Source organism: Amphibalanus amphitrite, unplaced genomic scaffold (assembly GCF_019059575.1).
Source record: "Amphibalanus amphitrite isolate SeventyFive unplaced genomic scaffold, NRLGWU_Aamphi_draft 000661F_arrow, whole genome shotgun sequence".
Classification (NCBI taxonomy): domain Eukaryota; kingdom Metazoa; phylum Arthropoda; class Thecostraca; order Balanomorpha; family Balanidae; genus Amphibalanus; species Amphibalanus amphitrite.
In genome coordinates, this window is record NW_024882155.1 from 1 (window position 1) to 19,422 (window position 19,422).

At 49.2% G+C, this 19,422-nt stretch overlaps 1 protein-coding gene and 2 long non-coding RNA genes across 3 annotated transcripts; 1 reads left to right on the forward strand and 2 right to left on the reverse strand.

Moving 5' to 3' along the window:
* Window positions 1–197: 197 nt before the first annotated feature.
* Window positions 198–18,370, reverse strand: LOC122364204 (neuroligin 4-like; the record flags this gene model as incomplete). The annotated part of the gene is given in 3 exon segments (XM_043334361.1): window positions 198–272; window positions 275–345; window positions 17,849–18,370. Coding segments are annotated over 3 exon segments (583 nt in total), but the record flags the coding sequence as incomplete, so codon positions are not given.
* Window positions 3,134–4,157, forward strand: LOC122364203. Its single transcript, XR_006253511.1, has 2 exons — window positions 3,134–3,286; window positions 3,614–4,157. It is a non-coding gene; the product is annotated as an uncharacterized LOC122364203 (long non-coding RNA).
* Window positions 7,918–10,321, reverse strand: LOC122364202. The gene is made up of 3 exons (XR_006253510.1): window positions 9,711–10,321; window positions 9,075–9,218; window positions 7,918–8,732 (listed from the first exon to the last, which is right to left on the reverse strand). It is a non-coding gene; the product is annotated as an uncharacterized LOC122364202 (long non-coding RNA).
* Window positions 18,371–19,422: the final 1,052 nt, after the last annotated feature.

Genomic DNA, 19,422 nt, shown 5'->3' on the forward strand with positions numbered 1-19,422 from the left:
TAATCGTTTCTGTTCAGTATTCACAACCGAGTTATTCACGGCAGTCGGTAATGAAACGAAAGTAACCTACTCACATTCCAGCAAACGGATTAAAATGACGCAGACTCATTATAGATATTAGTCAACATTAACGTATCGCACTCGGGTCATCTGGGGTCATCTGCTACCGGTTCACGCGTTGGGTGAGGTTCACCTACCGAGCACCCCGAGCCGGTAGTTGAGGGTGACCACCACCACGGCTCCGAAGCTGGCCAGTACGGAGCCGTCCACGCGTTACGGGAGCCGTACGAGAACGACTCGCCGTGCACATACACCATGACTGGATAGCGGGCGCGCGCATCTCTCCTGGAACACAAGGGGACGTATCGGTTAGGTGGGTTTATTAGACACAAAAATACAGGTGAAAAAAGAAAGAAAAGAAAAGAAAAGAAAAAAAAGAAAAGAAAGAAAAGAAAAGTGAAAAGACGGGTCACTGTGTCTCTGAGGGGAGGAGGTATGTGGGAACGGGCAGGTATATGGGGAGGGGATGATCAAGAGAGTGCAAAAAAATACGTGGAACCTCTTAAATGTGCGAGATAGACAGGTCACTAACCATGGGCACTAGGCAGGTTCGGTGCGAAGTTTGACGTTAACTGATTCATGTAAGATCGATCAAGATTCTCCACATGGGATCACCCAAATATGTACATATAAGTCGCAGCAACAGGTGCCATTAGTCGAATTACTACCAAGTCAGTCGCCGCTGCCGAGAAGCAGCCTTGCAGCTGGCGTTCATCCATTTTTAAACCCTCATTAAGTGGCGAGTCGGTTGGTAAAGGGAATTCATTCATAAACATTGGAGCTTTTAAGCGTAGTACGAGCATGCTATCATCAAAAACTCAGTTCTCAATTATGCCCCAGTCAACTAAGTGATGCCATGAAACGTACCTAATTCAGTGAAACATATCTGGAAAAAAATGTTGGTAGAGTTTTTGCAATAGTTTAAAAACATCGTCACAAATTTAGTCAGTATACTTGACACTTTCATCTGTTTTACAAATTTGGGGTAAACGCATCCGCTCAAAGAGGCGTTTTGTAGTACGTAATTACACGGTACCTACACATTCTACATAGCTCCGGTGTCAGCATGGAGGAGCGTCTCTGGCCTGCCTGCCGTCGTCCAGGGCAGGGTGGCACGAAGCCGCCCGTTTCGCAGCGCCGTACCCTCAGACACGAGCAGCGCCGTATATAAAGGAACACGCTGCAGCGTCTCGTTCCTACGGAACAGCCGCCCCTGCAGCTTTATCAAAATGCATCACCGCAGTGCTGATGAGACATTGTGAATGGATGGGCTCGCCACTGGACTTCGGCCGCCAAATTTACAATATGAGGAATTTTCAGATGAACTTCGAAGTTAGATTCGCTCTTTACTCAGCTGGAAGCTGGCCAAATCCAATTTCTCATATTGATATACTGGGCAGGATAGCGCCCGTAGAACTCCAGGCCACGGCTAGAGTACGATATGAATGTGACGCCGTACAACCTTAGACCTCGGGGTCAGGACGATTACCTCCAGAAGACCGGATATGTTGCTAAGTGAGTCGGGGTCACTAGAGTTTGTATTGATGCGCTCCAGAGCCGTGGTCAGTTAGAGCGATTGCTGTGGCTCGGACCAATTTTGAGGAAGTAAAAATAGCAAGCAGCTAGCGCATTTTCGAGGGACGTGAGGTACCGAAGCGTGAAATATCTAAGAAATGACGCTGTCAGTGAAAATAAAACGTTTTCATGACTCCAACCTTATAACGCACCAAACGTTTAGAATATAGAAACGGCTGTATTAGTCACCTGGGCATACCAAATGCAATTAGGAAACATTTTGAATTATCTTTTTGGTGGCATTTTGAAATTCTGAAAGCTTTTACGGATGTTGTTTTTTTTAGAAAGAAGAATTTGACTCAGTGATGCGGCAGAAAAAAGGAAGCGCTGGTAGATATTTACGAAACCATGATCAAATACTAATTTAAAGTTTAAGTTAAAACCCTCGCCCGTATAGGGGGGGGGGGTCGACCGCCCCCCCCCCTCCTCGCTTTTTTGCGAATAACTCGCGTAAAAAGCGGCTGATCGCGACGGAACTTTCAGTACCCTCGCGTTAATTAATTTTACACCTACCCTGAAATTTCATGACCCTGACCCTAATGACCTTTGACCTGTGACCTACTTTTCGAAACCATGTTTGGCCGGAATCGCGATTCGGCGTATGTCGGCTCGCATTAGCCGCGCGTTTGCAGTCTTTTCGTGGTTTTAAGCATTCAAACATGGGATATGATGTTGCTCCCATGCATTAGGGTGGGTGTCAAGGTCACCGGAAGGTCAGGTCAGGTCATTGACCTTTGATGACCTCGGTTCACTTTTTCGAGTTTTATATGTTTCTAGGCCAGTTTTTGGAGCTGAATTCGAATTAAGCAGCCATATGAACATTTACGAAGTAGTTTTGGCACCTTCGTAACATGTTACGAAGCTGTCAGAGGCGGTTGCCATCTACTACGAATACCCTTACTGGTTGACCTGACCTGACCTGACTCGACCTGGCCTAAATGCATGAAGACATCATCTCTGATCAAAACTAACATGATATTCGTGATCAGCACCCCGAAAAACCCCATAGCAGCCATGCTTTACGACTTTCTAACAGGTCCCGATTTTCCTGACTTTTGGGTCATTGACCTGACCTGGAAGGTCAACCGATGACCTAGGACCTTAAAAATTGGGTATCATCGGCTTCCTCTCGTCACGGGCAGCACGCTCGTTTTTTCCGCGAAGCTCTAGCTCGATCAGGGGCGAAACGGCAAGGGGGGTCCTTATACGTTCGCGGCTGGAAAACACCAATACGGGCGAGGGTTAAAAGTTTTCAAATTAAAACATATTCAAAAAAGTATGATCAGTAAAAATAACGTCTCCTTGTGGGCTCTTAAAGTTTTTTCTTCTCTTTTTTTACCGATGCCGGGATAAATTGTGAATGATTTGGCTCAGGCCTAACTAGCTAAATATTCCTTTTAAAAACATTGTCAAGTCACACAAGTTTTGCGCAAGTCTCAGTTTAACCAGACGTTCAATGTGTTGTAGCGACCGCAGGAAATCAGTCGTCGGAAAGGCGAGTCAAGGCTCTCACGGCATTGGGCAAGGTCAGAGCCAACGCCCCTGTCCCGTATAAAAGGTGCAGCAGGCGCACAGTCGGCACACACTCACTGGTCTACTCTCCCAGCAGACAGAGCAACAACCAACCGCAGAGATGAACGCCAAGCTTGCGGTAAGCTTACTGTACAATTTGCACAGCTACATTCACTTCCAGAGCTTTGCTACTGCGCATGGTAATTTCTTGGCACACTTTACATCAATGATAAAGTTTCATCTTAAAATGCAATTGATGTACATATCTACTCGTAAGTATATTAATTCAACAAGCGAGAAATATCATGACTTAGATTTACCTTACGGAACGCCAGCCGCACCACTACGGCATTTATATATCAGCTCTGGGGACGGTCATTCATATAGATTCTGTTACTACTGTTCATGAGCTCATGCAATTTTCCATGTTAGTTAGCCACATAAGTAAACTTTTTTTCATTTTCAGCTGCTGATGCTGGCTGCCCTGGTGGCGTGCGTCTCTGCATCCCACCCTGGATACGGATACGGTGGATACAGTGGATACCACCGTGGATACGGTGGATACGGACACGGTCTGAGCCACGGATACTCCGGATACCGTCATCGCCGTTCTCTGGCCTACGGACACGCTGGATACGGATACGCTGCCCCTAGCTACGGATACGCTCCCCGTTCTTACGGATACAGCAGCTACGGACACGGTCTGAGCCATGGCTACGCCGGACACCGTCACCGCCGTTCTCTGGGCTACGCCAGCTACGGTCACGGATACGCTGCCCGTAGCCACGGATACGGATACGCTCCCCGCAGCTACGGATACTCCAGCCACAGCTACGGCTATGCTCCCGTCAGCTATGGCTACGGCCATTAAACTTGTAATTGGCCGCCTGTTCTTTGTGTTTATGAATCGTTGTTCATTGGTATTCCGAAGATACAGAATGACATTCTGCAAAAGTCGAACTTAACTGTCACCTAACATCCCGAACGTCTTGAATAAATTTCAGAACATACGCCTGTATATAAGTTATTGTGCGAGTTGGTGAGAGGCTTGGTGTTAACTTACTTCAGCAAAACAGAAGTGAAAAAGCGAATGAATAGGAATCAATTCACCGGCTTTCAAGGAATTGCCATGGCACCACTAGCAACTTCGGTCAGCGTTACCACCTCAAAGTAGGAGAACGCAAAAACTAGGCCAATTTGACTTTATTATCATCGCATCCATAGATAGTCCGTTAGTCTCGGAAAAAGGGTGGCGTTTTAAGGACTTCTGTGTGCTCTCTGTAGTCTGTGTATTCTCTGTGCAGACTGCGCAGATTTAGTCAAATTAGGTGCATTAGCCGGATAGTCCGTCGTGAAAACGGCTATTGCCCTACATTCCGCTGTTTCTGGCCTGAGGATGTACGTTTTATGACGTCATAGGTCCGTTACGTAACAAGACCCGGCTATTCTAACCAACATATCGGGAAGGGCTGCTCCATTCGGATACTGAAACATTCAGAAATTGATTCGACAAGTGAAGCGGCATTCAAGAAGCCATGTACAGACTGGGCCCATAAAATGGGCAGATGGGTGAATTGATTCTCGACTCTTATTGTAGCGGTGATGACTACCTTATCGATTAACCTTCACACTGGTGCAAAGAGACTGCGGAAGTGGGCGTTTTGGGCCACACTGTCCAGTTTTTTTACGCGTTTAAAGAAGCCCGCGGCGTGCAGCGCCGCGAAACTTGGTATATTTTATCGTACATCAGTAGTAAAATTTGTGAATTAGTCTGCAAAAAATTGATTGCAGGTCACCTAAGGCTAGGGAACCAGATCAATTTATATAGTCATGCGTCTAGAAACTGTGATCATGTCATTCTTACAGCTTATCTCCTGCTGATATAAGTAGACAGGTTGAGAAGACATCACTTGCCCCATTACGGGACAATTAATGTGTTTTATTCTCTTGATAACGATTTAACGACTAGAGATTAACGAGTTGCGATTTCATAACGATATTAGAGTAACGAAAGGTTTTAACTGTGTTTACACTCTCAGCTTATCTCCTATGATAGTTTGAAACTCGGTGAATTACGTGAGACAGGATATCAGTTTAAACAAGTTGTAGAGTCGCCGTGAAATTCGTTATAGCTTTTGGCTCATCAAATTTGTATCGTGCGTAAAATTTTTGACCCCAGGTCACATACAACTACAGGTCACCAGGGCAAGTTGAGTAATCATGCCTCTAAGAATTGAGTTCATATTAGCCGTTTTCACGGTTTTCACGACGGCCATCTGGTACACATTTGGTGCACATCTGGTACAGATCAGGTGCAGATTTGGTCAAATCAGGTTCAGTGTGTCTCTTAGCACCTATCAGCTAGGGTTGCACTAATTGCTTATACGCCTGCTTTGTCATATTATCAGAGAGCATCATCGATTAAAACACTGAAATATATTCATAAAATGAAGATATTTGCTGTAAAAGAAATTAGGTGCAGATTTGGCCAATCAGGTGTATTCGCCGGATAGCCCGTCGTGAAAACGGCTATTATTCACTAAACCTGATCTTCTATAGGTAGCTTTGAATCTCGGGGACTTGCATGAGGGTATATCAATACCAACAATTTGTATTTTTCGGATATTCTAGGATATTTTATATCTGCAACCTGGGGTCATATCAAAGTTGTGACCTTAGTATTATGAGGTAATAGAGAAAAGCACAAATGCCTAAACAAACACGTCAAAACTTCAAGATATTTACACACAAAAAAACATTATACGCATGTGCAATAGGCAGGGTGCAGTCACTGCAGCTGATGGCCACCGGTTACTCAAAAGGTCATGTAAGGTCAGCATTTTTCGCAGTTACTCTTGGGACACAAGAAGGGCAATGAAATTAGGTGGAATGTGTTCAGGTCATCAATATGGATCGATTGACATGCAACACGACTTTTACTGGTCAGGACATGACCTTGACAGAGGAAAAATTTGAATTTGACCTTTCCACATCAGTATCTTAATTCATCTGACGCGTGTCGATGGGCATCACGGTAGCAAAATGGATGTCATAACATCGCTGATTCAAAGTTATAGCCAAAATTGTTAAAAAACTTGTTCAGCAAAGCCTGTCTATTTTCGTGGTCTTTGCCCTTTGTGGGTGAAACCGTTGACCTGAGGTCAAATCTTAGAAGATGCCGGCAAAAAAAGTTTTGAATAACTGTCAAATGCAATTTTCGACGACCTTTTAGCCCACGAATTACGCAGTACACATCTTGTTATTTTTTGAAAATAAAATTGTCAAAATCAGGGGTAAATTGGTCATAGCTTTGCGGGGACTTCCAGTGACCGAAACGATGACCATCGAAAAATAAATTGAGAAATTCTGAAAGATTGAATGATGACTGTTTTAACGTCTTTTTAGCTAGCTATCCCAGATTTGGAGACATCGTGTGATACCCCCTTCCCCTCCCACCACCATGGTGAGGTTGCCTCAGACCCCCATCGGGCGAGGGTTAATTACGGGAAAGGGCAGTGCACTGATGCGGAGTCGGACGACTCCGAAAACGTGGATGCAGCAACAAGGTCTTCATAGTCTTTTACGAATGGGCAGCTTTTGTCCTCACAAGATATTCCCGTCGCTGTGAATGTGGTTCCTATCGCCGGGAAGGTGCAGCCCCAAAGTCAAGGCCTCGCAGCACCGGGCAAGGTCAGAGCCGACGCCCCTGTCCCGTATAAAAGGTGCAGCAGGCGCACAGCCGACACACACTCACTGGTCTACTCTCCCAGCAGACGGAGCAACAACCAACCGCAGAGATGAACGCCAAGCTTGCGGTAAGCATGCCGTCGCCTGGCTAAACTATTGCTAATGACAAAATACCCGCTTCATTCTTTATTTAGGTAAAGCTATAGGCAGTTTCAATATGTGCCAATTGCTTCTGGGCACTATATTTGTTCAGTCATCATGCTTGTTTGCATTTTCAGCTGCTGATGCTGGCTGCCCTGGTGGCGTGCGTCTCTGCCTCCCACCCTGGATACGGATACGGTGGATACGGTGGATACCACCGTGGATACGGACACGGTTTGAGCCACGGATACTCCGGATACCGCCATCGCCGTTCTCTGGCCTACGGACACGCTGGATACGGATACGCTGCCCCTAGCTACGGATACGCTCCCCGTTCTTACGGATACAGCAGCTACGGACACGGCCTGAGCCATGGCTACGCCGGACACCGTCACCGCCGTTCTCTGGGCTACGCCAGCTACGGTCACGGATACGCTGCCCGTAGCCACGGATACGGATACGCTCCCCGCAGCTACGGATACGCCAGCCACAGCTACGGCTATGCTCCCGTCAGCTATGGCTACGGCCATTGAGTTACGATTTTTCCGTTCATGAATTGATGTTTTCAATGTTTGTATTCACACCAAGTCTCGACTACACCACGGAATATATAGTCTACGACATGGAATGGACAAAACGAACTTTTCCTGTAACTGCTGAGTTTTTGGCTATCTGGCAATTTTAGGTGTGCTGCTGTGGTTTTGGCACTTCCGTGCTGAAGGACGCCATGAGTTTTATCTCATTCATAACAATATATTCTGGATTAACATTTTTAATTTCGATATTAATGAGCATGAAGTTATTTCTTTTCACTCTAATAACTTAAATTACTATTATAAAACTGTAAAACTATGTATGGATGTATTTGAGTCTGTCCCTGTTGGCGGGTTATTGTTTCGAAACTGTGCGAACTGCGCCGGTGAAATTTTCAAAGTCAAAGGCCTGCAAAGATTGGTTGTATTAAAATTTGGAGCGCGCACGACGCTCGGTTTCCACACTGGAGGAGCATCTTTTGCTGCACTCGGCTTGCATTCGGGTAGGTGCTTTTATCGCCAGTGCTTTCATCGCCAGGCTACCAGACGCCGTTAGCAGCACAATTCGGGCCGACACGCGCGCAAAAGGCCTGCAGATCTGGCCAGCATCATGGCGCGGTCAGTGCTGAGTGACGAATGTGTTCTCGGCAGCAGCGGGTGTGAGACGCCAAGACACCGGCCGGTCGGTCAGACCAGCGGGTCGCCACGGTCCACGGCGGTCCGGGCACGGCGTTATTAGACCTGCAGCAAGACCGGTCACCTCGCCAGGAGCTGCATAAACGTCGAGGAAACAGCGTCAGCGCGAGCGCCGTCTCCCAGTCAGTAGCTCGCGCACTTCCGGTCGTGATATTTGCACGGAGAGCACTGTTCTTGTGGTGTGGTCAGCCTATCACTTATCTCCCCCGTGGCCGGATGACTGCGGCCGGCGGCGGCATGGCTGAAGCAACGAGTGAATGATCTGACGAAAGGCTGGGATGACACCACAGATGATGTCGAGCTGCGTGCGCAGGCCAGCTACTTCACAGAGCGTGTGACCCGCGCCGGCCCAGCGCGCGGGCCGTGAAGAAAGGCTGGGATGACACCACAGATGATGTCGAGCTGCGTGCGCAGGCCAGCTACTTTACCGAGCGTGTGGCCCGTGCCGGCCCAGCGCACGGGCCGTAAAGACTGACGGGCCGTCCTCTGGCGTCCTCCGTGCATGGTGGCGACACTGCGATGCAGTACCTGGAGGGAGAGCCGAAACACCAATCAGTCCTCCGGAGTGTGCCTTCGTTTACTGTTCAGAATAAGCGGTTGAAAAAAACACCGACGAATGTGCTGACATGATAGTCCACAGAGAGGAACGGAATGGCGATTCTACTGCCGCGACATTTTCTACCGCTAGATGGCAGGAAGAGCGAGCGCCTGAAGTTATGCTGTACCGCAAAGCTTTAGAGATCGAGAATCGCCGCCAGCAGTGAGGAAAATGGCTCCAGATATAGAGCTGTTGAAAGAGCTGCCATTCGTGGTTCCGAATCTAACGGCTTTCAAACTGCAGGGCATGCTTCGGCCCTATCCTTTACCTACCAGTGAAATGCGCGCGATCTTGCTCGACAGCGTCAGCTGGTACCGCGGTCGCCGCATCGACGGGTCTGGCTGGCCCCTCAGGGGCGACGGGAAAATCGCCGTCACTCGTCGGTGTCGGGGCAGGCTGGTGTGCCTAGACCGAACCTGACAAAGGCAAAGCGCGTGTCTGCATGAGGGGTAACGAGCAGCGAGTGTCATGTACCAATTTCCACCTGAGCCGAGCTCCACTATTCAACCCTCTGTTAAGTTCAGAAACAATAAATAGCACTTCGACAACGCTGTCCGTTTTTCTTCACCTCGTCTAACAAAATCGATTCCAGCTAAAATAAAAAAACGCTTCCTGAATTCATTCAATTCAGGAATTTGTTTTAAATTCGAATTCAAATTTGATTCAAATTTATTCAATTCAATTGGAATTTGATTCAAATTCATTCAATTCATTCAATTCGAACTTTTTTTTTAAATCGTGGAACAGAGAGATCAGAAGCATGTTTCTGTCCGTGTGACTGGACGGGCGGTCGGCGGTCACAATAGCGCAAAGGGTAGAATAATTGTATTAATAACTAACTAATACATAAATAAATAACTTATTGCTATAAAAAACTTTTTTTAAATAATAAGGCGATACAAACTTACCCGGCAATGGCCAATGTGCCTGCAGCCAGAAGCAGCAGCTCCACTGGCGAAGGATACCATCAGCCGGTTGCGCTTCGCTTTTGCGGGGCCGGCCGGGCCGGGTCGGGTCGTAGGCAGCCACGGATGCAGCCTTCTCGGTAAAGTAATCTTGGCCTTCTCCGGTGTCTAGACAGTTGCGATTTTGATATCGCCTTTTGGCAGTAGCCGCAGTGAACCGCGCTGGGCCACATCACTTTTTAAGCTCACAAATTCGCGATAAAAAACGCCAATCCGCAAACTCATTCATACTCCTATCACAATAAAAAAGTACAAAAAAAAAAATCAAATGAATGAGAAGATTAACGGTAAATCACCGTTACCAGTACTAAATAAGCCGTCGACTCTATCCTTGAATCACTGCTGCACAAGAATGTCGAATTTTGTTTAGGTCAAGGCCATGTTTAGGTTGTCGAGTTTTGTTCGTGGTTTTGCGAAAAATATTTGATTTTCTAGCGCGAGAGCACTGTGTGCGTTTATAATACGGGCGCCTCCTTGGTTACTTTCGAGTTACACGTTTAACGTGGTTAAATCGCGATCTGTCCATTCCATGTCGTAGACTAGTTATATATTCCGTGACTACACCATGACAAATGGAAAATCCAGTTGAACATCGTGACGATGTCAGTTCATCGAATACACTACTGTGAAGAACGATTTGGTAGTAAGAGAAGCATTTTATGGGTCAGGCATTGCGGTTACTCTTTAAAAATGGGACCGACCGAGCCGGGTGACAGCGGTAAGCGTATATAAAGTAGAGCCATGACTGCATTACACCCGCGGTGACACGGATTGGCAGTGCTGTGCCATGGTCCATTGCGCATTACGCACGCCGCGCCGATACGGTTATCCCGATTTCTCGGACCCGCCCGGGCCGAGTAGCTGCTCCGAGACGTAAAGTGAGACCGTTCCTCCGGGACATGCCACCACACCGAAGGATCTATTTAAAGGCGAATCAGGCCCTTGTTCCCACAGCCGGAGCGCCGTCTGGTACAGCGTTAATCCCAGCGACCGAGCGAACGTTCGCCATTAATTGTCATCTCCTGAGTAGCAGCCGGTCCAGAAAAGGCTACCAAAGTTCACCTTTGATTCAAAGACCTCTTGCAACGAACGTGGGTGAACTAGCCAGCTGTGCTACATTTTTTTTATAATGGTTTTTTATATGATGTAGTGTTCAAGGCATGCGTGCATTATTTCTGATTTTATCGCGTAAGATTGGGACCGCTCCAAATGAACGGCACATTTTGTAGGAATCTATGCGTTAATTTATTTGCCCATTATGACAAAAGACGGTTAGGTATGCAATATGTAGAGTTGTTCTATTTCCACCAAAGATTTATGTAAACTGCGGCCACCTCATTGAAGCATCGAGGACTTTAATTCCCCAAAGAGCAGAGAAGCAGAGCAGACATAGTCGGGGTCGTGGAAATAGACGAGGCATGGCGCCCACTGTAAATCAAACCCATGGATCCAGGTGAGTAATGTAACTCGACATTTCCAACAACTGCGCCGCTACTATTCTGTCAGCCTTTGTCATTTGCAGGTTATGGAAAATGTTACTTTTTTCTCCTTTCTACACACCTTACATATTTAGGTATAGCACCTGCCGACAAAGTTGGTAGCTATTCAACATGCTACATGAAATATAAGATCATAAAGTGAAACTAAACTTATAATGTCTTGAATCCAATCGTCACAAATTTGAAAGTTTTCGAGATCCTATACGGAAATGCAATACAACCCAGCGCGAAATTGTCTTGTTTAATCTCCACTGTGCAATGTGTCACGTCACACAAGCTGTTATTCTTGATTGGCGGGCAGCTACAGGCCACCACTTGTGCTACGGACTTCGGAAATTCGCGCCTCGAGTTAGGAGTTATTCCGCTGGTGGCTGCGACCCTACGGTTTATAGCCAATCTGTTGGTCCCTCCCTCCCTCCCTCCCTCTCTCTCTCTCTCTCTCTCTCTCTCTCTCTCTCCCTCTCTCTCTCTCTCTCTCTCTCTCTCTCTCTCTCTCTCTCTCTCTCCAATCAGCCCTACCCACCCTTCTCTTTCTCAACCTCACCCTCCGTCACATCCCCTCTCTTTCATTTCTCTCCCCTCTCTCTCTCTCTCTCTCTCTCTCTCTCTCTCTCTATACCTCCTCACTCTCCCAAGCCCTCTCTCCGCTCCTCCCGGGAGGACTGGCCAGTTGGGTGACAATCTGGCCGGCGCGGCCGAGCGGTACGATCGATCCGACGCCGTGGCGCACCGCCCCCACGCCCGCTCCCCCTCCCCACCCCCTCACAAAGACCAGATGCATTCGCAGAGGGCTGCCCACTGTTTGGGATCAATACTCAGCTGATGTCCGGAAGGACGTCGCCGACGCGAACAAACGTCTCGGGTGTATTTTTCATATTTTATTTATAAATTATTCGAGGCAGTCCTTACATCTTTTGTGGATGGTCTTCCGAGTTCAGAACCCGCCCTGAGCAGTGTTTGTTGTACTTACAAGATACGACCTCAGCCCGGTTGGAAAATCAAGGTTAAAAGGCAAAGTTAAAAGTGTTCTTTCCATCCCAAGGGTGCCCACGTAGGGACAGCGCCGTCGCTCCGCTCACTGATTTCACCTGGTCGACGCGATCGCTTCCTCTCACCGCAGATAATCCCGTCAGGAGCCATTATCGAGCGACGTAGTGGCTCGATCCCGAGTGCCCTGCAGTCATGAGATATTTATCCCACCACCTGGGCTACCGGGGGCCTCAGCAGTGAGGTGATCTTATTGGTTTTCTGGCTGAACGAATCGCATATAAGTTGAGCTGAGGGTGTGATAATCGATATTCGCAACAAGTGTAGTTGCCTCCCTCACATTTTGCTTGTGTGGTTGGTGGTCTTGGGGCCAAATTTCTTATCTGGATCAGCTTACATATCAGATTCAGGACATATTAGCAAAATCCCCCCACCCCCCAAAAAAAAAACTCCTAACGACAACGTTTCTTTTCACGCGACGTTGTAGTTCTTAGTATACGAGCTATAATGATCAGTGAACTAAACGCTTGCAGCTATTTAGACCGGAGGCCGTGTTATGATGAAGGAGCGTAAAAACGGCCACTCGTGCCTCGACGATCAAGACACCACCATGGCCCGCGCAACTGACAAAAGGAGAGTGGCTGCTTGTAAGGTAAATTATCGATCATGGCTATATCATGTGCTGTATTCACTCACAATTATTATCTTTGCTACATAAGCGGTATTTGACTAGTAAAGCGTGATGCCGAATTCCTTCAACACCACTCTCGTTCTCTAAGCGTTCAGAAACAATAAAACAAGCCATTTGAGAATCGGCAGACCAATGCATACGTGGATGGTACGCACATCCTTACGTATTATTATTGTACTATTAGCTCAGTGGCACATGACCATATGCCGGCTGTGATCCCGTGTGCCCCCCGGGCCCCAGACAGAGTTGTTGTCACAAATAACACTGGTCTCTCCTCGCCAGAGCGCCGTGGCCGTTGTCCGCGCGGAACACATCGAGCGGAAAGATGTCTTCACCTCGCCCTCACTGCTGGAAGGGGGTAGTTCGCAGCATGTGACAAAATGTTGAGCGAGTTTTGGCAACGGATAGTGAATATCTTCTTTAAATAAAATACTTGATTATCATTTAGACATTTAGATTGGTCAAGACATCAAATGCATTTTTTTTCAGTCATCTAGCCAGGGTTCATATAATGCATTTTTACTGAAGTTTAAATTAGTTACAATTTACAAATCTGCTCGTAGCTCTTTATAGCTCGTTAGTCATCATGGCCAATGATGTATTGTTTGTTACGCATTGTTTTTTAGACCTGTTTCCCTCTATACCTGTCCCATTTTGCCAGACCTGTCTTGGCGCGAGTTACCGGTGGCAATACCTAGATAAGTAAAGTTCGCTTTTCTTTCACAAAATTGGTCATATGAGAGTTCTAGGAGCGATTCGGGCGTTGCGTACTAGAGAGTCAGCCTTCTCCCAGCGGTTACGGTCGGGTTACGGATGGGTTTCTCATGGGTTACTGCTGGGCTACGGTTGGGTTCCTTACGGGTTACGGTTGGGCAGCGGGCTGATCTAGCGTCCCGGCGAGTCGCGTGCCAGTGGATGTTTAGTTTAGCCCATTGGAACAGTCCAACTGCAGGGTCTGAGTTATTGGGCGCCATTATTGTATCATCAGTCGTTTACCTCCTGGTCCCGAAGGAGGAAATTTGCAATATTACCAACACCGTTCAGTTTATTTCATTTTCCCACGGCATGTGAAGTGAACTCGAATATATGAACAGATGAGGAAGCAAGTGATGGCCTGGCAACAGTTATTGTGTTCACTTCAGCTATCTGCAACTCTTGAGAAGGGAACGCTTGCGGTGTTCTGTCATACCCCGTCACATCCACCAATCATATTTTCTTCAACGTCGTGAGTCGCTGATCACACATCCCACCAGTTATAAACTGGCCACAGGCCAGGCGTTTCAGCACTTCGTAATAATTCGTCGCCACATCCAACAGTCAGCTCCGTCCGTTACATTTATCCAACCCATCCCTTTGAATTATCTATCCAGCATGCTCTCCGTTATATTCCTGTCACCACTGTCTTTGTGACATCCCTGCAGGCCTTGCGCATCCCTCCGTCATATCCCTTCACACATCCCTCCGTCATATCCCTTCACGCATCCCTCCGTCATATCCCTTCACGCATCCCTCCCTCATATCCTCCGTCGCATTCCTTCATCCCATCCCTCCATGACATCCCTCCCACATCCCCCGTCACATCCTTTCGTCACATTCCTCCGTCATATTCCTCCGTCACATCCCTCCGTTGTAATCCATCCGTCACACCCCTGCCCACATCCCCTTCTTCACCTCCCTTCGTCACATCCCTACGAAGCACGTCACCTCCTTCGTTACATCCCTCCGTAGCACGTCACCTCCCTTCGTCACATCCCTCCGTAGCACGTCATCTCCCTTCGTCACATCCCTACGAAGCACGTCACCTCCTTCGTTACATCCCTCCGTAGCACGTCACCTCCCTTCGTCACATCCCTCCGTAGCACGTCACCTCCCTTCGTCACATCCCTCCGTAGCACGTCACCTCCCTTCGTCACATCCCTCCGTAGCACGTCACCTCCCTTCGTCACATCCCTCCGTAGCACGTCACCTCCCTTCGTCACATCCCTCCGTAGCACGTCACCTCCCTTCGTCACATCCCTCCGTAGCACGTCACCTCCCTTCGTCACATCCCTCCGTAGCACGTCACCTCCCTTCGTCACATCCCTCCGTAGCACGTCACCTCCCTTCGTCACATCCCTCCGTAGCACGTCACCTCCCTTCGTCACATCCCTCCGTAGCACGTCACCTCCCTTCGTCACATCCCTACGTAGCACGTCACCTCCCTTCGTCACATCCCTCCGTAGCACGTCACCTCCCTTCGTCACATCCCTCCGTAGCACGTCACCTCCCTTCGTCACATCCCTCCGTAGCACGTCACCTCCCTTCGTCACATCCCTCCGTAGCACGTCACCTCCCTTCGTCACATCCCTCCGTAGCACGTCACCTCCCTTCGTCACATCCCTCCGTAGCACGTCACCTCCCTTCGTCACATCCCTCCGTAGCACGTCACCTCCCTTCGTCACATCCCTCCGTAGCACGTCACCTCCCTTCGTCACATCCCTCCGTAGCACGTCACCTCCCTTCGTCACATCCCTCCGTAGCACGTCACCTCCCTTCGTCACATCCCTCCGTAGCACGTCACCTCCCTTCGTCACATCCCTCCGTAGCACGTCACCTCCCTTCGTCACATCCCTCCGTAGCACGTCACCTCCCTTCGTCACATCCCTCCGTAGCACGTCACCTCCCTTCGTCACATCCCTCCGTAGCACGTCACCTCCCTTCGTCACATCCCTCCGTAGCACGTCACCTCCCTTCGTCACATCCCTCCGTAGCACGTCACCTCCCTTCGTCACATCCCTACGTAGCACGTCACCTTCCTCCACCACATCCCTGCGTTACATCCCTCCATCATAATCTTACGTAGTAGTGCGTCACATCCCTCCATTAGCCCTCGCCCGCACATGGGGGGGGGGTGGTTGCCACCCCCCCCAGGCAGTCTTTCTGCTCTGCACTCAACATTTTTAGAGCTAGAAAGCTGATTTTTGGTATAGCTGCTCGTCTATCCTTTCTTGATGTCCACTGAAAATTTCAAGTTTCTGTGATTTTTGGTTTCGGAGATATGACCTTGTTTTTCAGGTCATGTCATGACCCAAATGGCCAATTCTCAACATCTTGCGTTTGCCATGGGCCTTGTGAGCTTTTGACACCCTGATTTCGGCCTTTTTTGCCAGTCTTACCTCCCACCTATCATGGAACATGTTGTTCGACGATGTACAGGGGTCAAGGTCAGCGTCAAGGTCAACCTAGGTCATCTAAGATAATTGCGTTTTAGGCAAGCTGAATTTACTTTTTGTGAAGTTTTTTTGACTGCATTTTTGGTAAAAGCTTCTCAGATCATGATTTCATGTGATATGGACCCAAAAACAATCGGTGCACACATCAGTATACACACAGACACACACACACATACAAACACATATAATTGACCTTGACCTAACTTGACCTGAAATGACCTCAGCAGCAAAATTCTGGTCGGATAGTGTGACAAAGAGGTTCTAGCTGGCTTGGCACCAGAAAACAGCAGCGTCATCGGTATTTGATAAGCAGCGCACTTGATATCCAACAATGACCCAAAACAGCAACATTTTTTAGTTTGACCTGACCTGGAAGGTCAATGACTGACCTGAGAAGGTAAAACTGGGTATCATTGGATTCGTCTCTTCCCAAAGAATCTTTTTGGTCTTTACTGCTAAGCTCTATCTCCAACAGGAACGAAATGGCGCGGGGGGGGTGGCAACCACCCCCCCCCCCCCATGTGCGTTCTAGGATGGGAAAATGGCATGTGCGGGCGAGGGTTAGATCTCACCATCCCCAAGACCATCCCATCCCTCCCCACATCCCTCCCCACATCCTCCGTCACATCTCCCGCCACATCCCTCCCCGCATACTCCGTCACATCCCTCGGTCCAAATCCCTCCGCCACGCCCCTCCGTTATATCAGCGGCTCGCCCCGTCAAATCCCGTCTTCAGCAGCCGCTGAGCACGTCACCGTCGTCTCAGTTGTGGTCGGCGGTGCATTCAGCCGTGGCCGATCGCCTCAGAAAATAGGGCACGGCCAAGGTGGCTTAATGAATTTCCCCGGCCATGCAATCAAAAGTTGGCGCTCTGCTCAGGAAATGGTGATGGTAGTTTCGGTCAGGGATCGGGAATGTCGCAGCAGATAATGTGAGTCTGTGCTGCAGAGACCGCCCCGCTGGATTCGCGGCTTCCAAGAGTCAGAGGGGCTCCGCTCATCATTTTGAACGGCGTCGCATATGTGACGCTTTGAAAATGGAAATCACTGAGGTTGGTGGAACTTGGAAGATAATGGAACGAAGAAGAGCTTGGCATCATTTCGAATGCATATGCTTGCCGAGCAACGACACTGCTTTATATTTTGCATAATGCATAATCATATTATTTCGTATCATTCTAGTTAAATATGCAGGTGACATATTCCTTGCCATTCGAGAGTCATTTGATGTGTTCACTTTAAGTTCTCCGTTTTTTGTCTTATATTTTGTTGATGCAAAACAGTCGTTTTATTAAGTGTGCTTCGTACGAGAGCCATATAACTTTATTGTTACGACTTCCTTGAGCCTCAATCATCATCAAGTGCGCTCCGTCCCTGTTTCCAACTGTAGCTCGCAACTTCGAGAAGCTGCAGTTTTGCCTATTAGTCGGAGGCTCCTTTATCTTGGAGCGGCGCAGTCAATTTCCCGCGATATTGGACTTATAATAGACGTAATTGAGATGAAGTGCCACGCAAGTTTCATTCTACAAACAAAAGGCAGCACAAAGTATAAACTGACACTCGTAAGTGCCTACACAGTCAGAGGGCAAACATTTCCCAGAACTCATACATCCCGTCGCCATTTTGCACAAGCCGTACGAACAATCTCACCTCTCAGCGATCGACACATTTCATGTGAGTCACATCTGACCACCTACCGGTAGCCGGTGTGTAGATGTTGAGGAAGAGGCAGTCCTCGCTCTCGTCGGTGAGGAACTGTCGGAGCCGCAGCAGCCGCTCGTAGCGCTCTGCCGGCATGGTGAGCAGCGCCGCCGTCCGGTTGCTGAGGTCGGGCAGCTGCTGCGGGCACACGGGACGGAAGTAGCGGCCGTCGCGCACCCCCGACCAGCTCGGCGGCGACGTGGGCGGCATGAAGCGCGTGGGCGGCGCCGCGTACGGCAGGCCCAGGTACGCCTCGACGGGCGGCAGCCGCGGCCCGTTGTGCACCTCGACGCCCTGCACACTGCCGCGCCGGGTGCGGATCACGCGCGACGGCTTGCCCTGCGGCGCGCGGCCGCGCTCGGCGGCCCCACTGGCGGCCAGCAGCGCCAGCAGCAGCGGCACCATGGCCAGCAGCGGCGGCCGCTCCATGGTGATGTCGGCAGGTCGGCGCGGTCACATGGCGGCCGGTCGGCGCGCCGCTGGCCACTGGCTGCCGGTGGGTCGATACGGCGCTGCTGCGCCGATCCCGGCGCTGCAGCCGCGCAGCGCTGGCGGCCCGGCGCGTCCGTGGACCGAGATGAGCTCTCCCGGAGACGGCCGCCGCTGGGCAGCCGGGCCCGCCGCCGGCGCTGCAGACCCGTCAGCCGACGGATACGGACACCGAACACCGCCGATAACCAGCGTCACCGCGCCCCTACAAACGGACTCTCTACATAGAGTTGATGCTGAAATTTTGAAGAAAGAAAATGAAATCTTCGAATTACAGTGTTCAGTTATGTTAATGATTATTTGAGTTTAAAACTCCAAACAAAAGAAGTAAAAGTTGAAGCATAAGAGTGAAGATCGCTAATGTTTTTCAACGTTGATTTCCCAATGCACTTGATCGCTCTTCCACTCTCCCTTTTTGCAATGGGCATGCATCACTTACACGCCCCAAAAGTCCATAACATAGCTAGGTATGTTATATTTTTCCAGTAAACGACATGCTTTTCGCCGTATAGTTGAACAAAAAGCCTATATTTATTGCTGAGCGAATCTCCAAAATCTGCCAATGGGACGAATTCTCCCACACTGTCGCTCAGTGTGACCCGGTCTTGGTGTCTGGCCCGATGGGCCGCGTCCCACCTGGCCGTGGACCCATTCCTGCGCGGTCGGGGGCAGTGTTTATGACTCCATCAGACCACCAAATGGTTCTTATCTGCGCACAGCCCTCTCTCGTGGTGGCCAACTCGGACCATGTTTTGAGTAACAACATAACGAGCTTTCGCACCCAGCTAATGCTTAAGTGATTTTACATTCCTATAGGAATGTAAAATCACTTCGTCCTCTCCGATGTGGCGCCCGATGTGGGCGCCGCCTGATGGCTCTTACCCCGTCTTCCGCCCTTTGCAGAACAAACAATCTGCCATTGACCAGAATGCCCCAAGCTCTGACCTATCTAGCGCCTTGAGCTTGTCTAGGCCCCCGGTGACCTGGAATGGGACGGTTCACCCATGGCTCCCAGCGGTGTGCTCAATTATGGTGATGACCGCCTCCGCGGTGCAGCCTGCGTGTGGGCGACCTTTA